The 6,000-nt window shown below is 46.0% G+C and overlaps 1 protein-coding gene across 1 annotated transcript in view; it reads left to right on the top strand.

The window, feature by feature from the left end:
* LOC148824233 (endonuclease V-like) overlaps positions 1-5,577 on the top strand; it is a 28,719-nt gene extending 23,142 nt beyond the window's left edge. Inside the window, exons 8-9 of the mRNA XM_088927823.1 lie at positions 2,628-2,697; positions 5,459-5,577. Of these exons, the coding sequence (XP_088783949.1) occupies positions 2,628-2,684 (57 nt within the window). The 3' untranslated portion in view covers positions 2,685-2,697; positions 5,459-5,577. The remainder of the gene's footprint in view (positions 1-2,627; positions 2,698-5,458) is intronic.
* Positions 5,578-6,000: the final 423 nt, after the last annotated feature.

Here is a 6,000-nt window from a genome sequence, read left to right on the forward strand (position 1 = left end):
AGCACCATAGCTCAATTAGACATACCCGTAAGAGTAAAATCTTGGGTGTTAGTAATGAAGGTCACAGCTGTGCTGAGATTGAACCTGCCTGCACTGTTCTTTTTCAGCCAAAAAACATAATCTGCTACAGTACCTAAGTCTTATTCACTTCCAGGACTGAATCCTTTAACTATGTGTACAAATGCACTTAGAGCAGCAAACTGTTAGACCAGTGACAATTAAAAAATATTCTGAAGTCTGTTTTTTAAAGCAGTGCATTTCATGAAAAACTCTTTAGTTGAGTACTTTAACCAAAAAGAGCCATGAAAAAGGATAAGACAAAAACTATTAAAGGCTGAGATCTGTGAAGACGTCTATGCCCATCAAAGACCAGCATTAGAAATATCTAGTCATAGGATGCTGATTTTTAAGTTTCCTGCCTTATTTATTGCAAAATAGGAGCTGAAGTTATTGTTTACAATATATAACATTAAGATATGTGACCTTAAGATACGCTTTCTCAAAAAAAAACTTTGATTGACTTCTATAAGTCATGTTTGTCATGAATGTGGAGATGCAGTATTTATTTTTAACGTACGAGCTCTAAGAAGAGATTTTTCAAAACTGCTACAGGACCTTTTTCTGACAGGGCAGTAAATCTCCTTTAACACCACACAATGGAAAGGGGGAAACTACACCACATTTTACAACCGTTTCCAAAGTGGACATGATAGGGGTGATTAGCTTGCATATACTGTCGTCACCATGCAGTAACGTGCTTGAGCCCTGCAGACAACCGAGGTACCTGAGGGCAGTGGAGGTGAGTCCCTAGAAACTGAACCCAGGAAGGACCAGTGAGAACACAACCCACAGATGTTTGTAGAATCACTGAATGTCCCGTGGAAACCTCCAGAATAGTGGAATATTAGGGTTAAGTTTCCAGCTAATATAATAATAATGATAATGATAATAATTCCTTACAATTGTTTAGCGCTTTTCTGGATGCTCCACTCAAAGCAGGTAATTACAGGTAACGGGGATCCCCTCCACCCCCACCAGTGTGCAGCCCCACCTGGATGATGCACCAGTATGCTCCCCACACACCAGCTCTCAGTGGGGAGGAGAGCAGAGTGGTTAAGCCAGTTCAGAGATTGGGGATTATTAGGAGGCCATGATTGGTAAGGGCCAGGGGTAAATTTGGCCAGAACACCAGGGTAACACCCCTACTCTTATTGAGAAACACCCGGGGACTTTTAATGACCTTAGAGAGTTAGGACCTCAATTTAATCCGAAGGACGGCACCTGTTTACAGTATAGTGTTCCTGTCACTATACTGGGGCATTCGGATCAACACAGACCGCAGGGTGAGCGCCCCCTACTGGTCCCACTTACACCTTTTCCAGCAGCAACCTTAGTTTTTTCCTTATAGGGACTGGCCAGGCTCACACGTGCTGAACTTCAGTGGACTGCCAGTTGTTAGACTGGTTAATGAGAGGAGACCATTCAGCCCATCTAGAGTCATTTAGCAGTTAGTAGCTCATTGATCCATCTGTTTCCTAAATGAAGTCTGCTTGACCTTGAATAACCTTGTAAACAAAGTGATACTGGCTTCAACAACATGACTGGGCATCATGTTCCATACTCCCACCACCCTTTGTGTAAAGATGTGCCTGCCTCCTGTTCTCAGTTTTAAATGCACGTCCGTTGACTTCACCTCCTTTCCACTGGAGTTTTCAAAGGCAACTTTTTGTGTCCTTCTTGACTTGCATGTGGGTGTCGTGAGAGTTTCAAATCCACGCTAATGTAGGAGCCTGAAAGCTTTGTGATTTTTCTTTCACACATATGCGTGCACAAGAACAGGGGTGATCACAGCTCATTTTGAAAAATGTCAAAGTGAAAATGGTACTGGTATTGTGCAGTTCCCATAAACCTTGAGTTGTGAATTTAATTGATTAATTTTCTTGTATATTAAAGTATGGAAAATGTGTGCACCTGAACTTTTAATAGATTCTTACTTTGCATTCATAAATATTGTAGTATTATTTGTAAATGTGTAAGGAAATTAGAGTGAAGGAAAATAAAAATGTTTAAATATATACATTACATTTTCATTGCAGTAGGCTCACTTAAATACCATCTGCTTGTTATTAGAAATGTAGCCTAGTGGGAGACAAATGTAGGAGTAATGCCAGGATGACAAAACATTGAACTACAAAAAACAAAGCTTTCACATGCTGAAAGTATTTTTCTTACACAGGCTATGTTTGTAACAGAAAATTAAAGAGTTGGTACAGAAAGAAAAACTGAGAAGTGACCAGAAAACGAGCTAATAACAATCAATGCCCAGGACATCACTGATTTGTAGGTTTTTGTATAAATGAATGTATGAAATGTATGAAAATATAATGATACTGAATGAATTGAAAAAAAGACAGCCATATCTTACACAAAAGCTGTCCATGACACTGCTTGCCAGTGCATATTCAAGTTCTGCTTTTGTACATCCTCTAGCTTTCCAAGGCTTTAAAAGCAACTTTGACAGGAGACAGCCAGCCAGCCCGACACGATCCGCCCTGCTCCGAGACACTGCATCAGCACTGCCCTGCCCTGATAGACTGCTTATGCCCTGCTGTGCTCTGTGCTTGCAGGCGGATATTCGTTCCCGGGATTACCTGCGCAAACACTTCCCAGCCGTGGAGAGCTGAGGGGCAAAGGGAGGTGAGTTGTAGTCTGGGGGAGTGGCAGTAACAGAGGGAGACTGGGGAGGGGGAATGGAGAGGAGGGGGTGAGGGATGAGTTGGAAAGAGAGAGGGATCAGCTGGAGAGAGAGAGATGGTAGAGAGGGATCATGAGGAAGGCCAGGAGAGCAGTGAAAGGGAGGGTAGGAGGGGAGAAAAGAGGAGGAGCAGATGGTAAAAGAATGCCGAGGAGGAGGAGGAGGGTGATTAGGAAAGGATGGGCAGGGGGGCCTCAGATGTGGGCAGCTCTAATGGAATTAAACAGGTGTCCAGGGCACCGCAGGTGAAGCAAGAGAATGGGCTGATGAGAGAAAGGAAACAAGTCTGGAGAGGGCAGGGCTGTGAGGCGGATGTGCAGCTGAGGACAAGAGCAGAAAACCTTCTTTTTGATGCCCTCATTTTCTTTCCAGCACTCCAGACAAGCAGCACAGACAAGTGTTTCTTCTTGTTTTTTTTCCGTCCCCTTTAAAACTTGTCGAGCTCTTTATGAGTAGTTTGAAAGAGTTGAACCAGACCCAGTTTCTCTCCCTTTGGTCCCAGATAAATAACCTTATTTTCCGTTCATATCAGCCTCTCACAGAAGGGCTGATTCCAGTGACACTGACTGTGCGGCATTCAGCTCATCAGTAACCTCAGAGGGGCACCTGGTTTTAAAAGCACCCCTTGAGGCAGTCAGAATGAGGCACCTTTTCAATAGTGAATCTTTTTGATGCTGCTGTCTCTATTTCTCCACGCTTTGGGGCACAGCTTTCTTCTGGAAAATAAAGGGCTTTTGAGCCCTGAACTCGCTCCCACAGGTGATTCTGCATTGTTGAGGACCCCTGTAATGGCTGGAAAAGTTTTAATTGGGGGATAACGTCCGTCCTCAAGTTCTCCCTCTCGGCCGAACAGAATGAAAGTGGGTGTGCCTCTTCTTTACTCATTCTGCTGCCAACGGGCTGTTTGAGTTAAGTGTTTCAGTGGCTGTGAGTCAGCTGATCTCTTCAGGGGCCTCGCTGCAGATCGGGATGCACCCACAAACCCGCCTGTCCCCTGCAGTGTCCCCATGTGTCTGTCAGGATGCTCTCTGAAAGGTCATTAGCGGCAGGCTGGAGAGGCTTGGTGCTTGAAGTGGCTGCTCTCCATCTGCACCTCTTACCCTTAATTGCTCACCGCACCGGCGGCGGCCCCTTATCGAGACGGGTCCCGGCAACGAGGCTGTAATGGAATCAGATTGACAAGAGGAGGAGAAAGGGGACCGGCGAGTGGCGGAATAATAGGATCTGTCGGCGCTTCAGCCCTGTTGGAGGCGAAAAGGTGGGCTGAGGGAAAGAGGAGGACGGAGGATGGTGGAGGTGCTGGATGAGTCAGAGCAGGATAAAGAGGATGCGAGAGACACTGAGGAGGGCGAGGCGGGGGGTTATAGCGGGAGAGCGAGAATGAGCGAGTGAGAGAGCGAGAGGAGATGGAGAGGGTGCAAGAGGTGGTGGAGAGGGTGGACGGGGGGTTAGAATAAGAGCTTGAGCAAGAGAGCAAGAGGGGAAAGGAGTAAGGAGAGGGTGAGGGATGTTGAGGAGGGTGGTTGGGGGGGGTTAGAGCATGGAAAAGAGAATTATCTACTGAGAGAGAGAGGCGGGGGGTGGGGCCAACTGTTTAACCTATCGGAGATGCATGAAGTGCACCCGCGGGCTCCGTATCGGGGATCTCTCTTCAAACAGCAATAACCATCAGCGCCCGAGCTGATACTCCTTTATCGCCGCGGAGACACGGCGGCTTCATTAATAGACTCTCTCTGCCGGCTCCCGTCTCCGGGCGTGATGGATGCTGCCCTGAGTGTGCGCAAATGTGAAGCTCGCAGGAGGTGTGCTCCAATCACAGCCCGGGCACTGCACGTCCGCAGGCCAGAGAACAGCCAAGAAGAGTTGGCAGGCCGCAGGAGCAGCACGCAGAGCAGGCGGGTCGGTTATGCGAAAACAAGGCTTGTTTAGAATTGAGTGTGCAATTTGCAATCCACTTTACTGTAATGTCTTCTCTCGGCACTGCTGGACTACTGGACTACAACAGTGTCCCCTCGGTGCCGTTTTCGTAGTTGTTGCTCTCTGCAGCTAGAACGGTCCCACTGCGTGCCCCTCACTTCTGCTACAGTGAACTTTGTGTGATTGCCGGGGTCAGTACGGTACAATGCAGTCCTTACTTGTGTCATGTAGAACTGAGTTCACTCTCAGGAATTTTCACATGCATTGGAAAAAATAGCATGGAGACAGAAAGAAGCTCTGTGTCCCTGGAACAACATTGCAAAGGGGAGATTAATGCTGAAATTAAATTAATCATCTAGGTCTGTAATGGGTTTGGTGACCATCAACTGAATAGAACGGCCAGCAATAAGTAAGACCTAAGAGGCTCTTACCACTGCAGCAGGTAAAACTCTTACCACAGTTCACATGCACTGCACTCACAGTGACCACAGCTAGTAGGACTAATGGACTTATGGCGTCTTGTACACTGTTATTCATCTTAATAAAGTGTTTTGTTGTTTAGGAGATTTTGAACTTAAACTCGTCACTTAAGGACATGCCTTTTCCAGTCTTTTTATTGCCAAGAATGTGCCCATGAATACATTAATCCTTCGGGCCTACCCTTTTACAGTGTGATTCCCTTATTCCATTTTCACATGTGGCATATGCCCGTTGTCTTCTGGGAGTCAGATTGACCTTTTGACTTTGATACTATTTCTCTTTCTGTCTTCTCGTCCCCTGTCTCAGAGCCAGCAGTCATTGACTGAAGCCATCCAACTTAAGATACCCTGGTCCTCGTTCACAGCACCACGGATGAGGAACAGACATAAACTGGAGCACAAAATGGTGTTTTTTTTTAAACCCTGTAAATAATAAATGATTTTCTAAGCACCACATGCTTCTTTAATTAGAGCTTTACCTTGGGGCAAATAAAGCTTTCCCCTTTACTTTTGTTTGCTTAAGAAAACGCATGATCGTTACAGGGAATGTTAACTGATCTATGGTGAGGCATGGAGATCTGTTTGGGATTTTAAAAGTGATTGGCGGCCTGTTCTCTTTCTGTCTGGACTCTGTGATATTTGAAATAATCCTCCTTTCCCAAGGCATGAGGTGTCTGGGCTCATGCTCTAGAACTGGCAGTCTTTTTGCAGCACACACAGGCTGCAGGATAAAAGAACTCTGCCTGTCAGTCCCTGGCAGTCCGCTGCCTCTCCATCTGCCACTGCAGAGAGACAGACAGAGGCCAAAAACAGAGGAAAGCAGTTAGAAATCAGGACTAAATTAGGAAA

This window comes from Atractosteus spatula, chromosome 11, assembly GCF_055471065.1.
Source record: "Atractosteus spatula isolate fAtrSpa1 chromosome 11, fAtrSpa1.hap1, whole genome shotgun sequence".
Taxonomy (NCBI): domain Eukaryota; kingdom Metazoa; phylum Chordata; class Actinopteri; order Semionotiformes; family Lepisosteidae; genus Atractosteus; species Atractosteus spatula.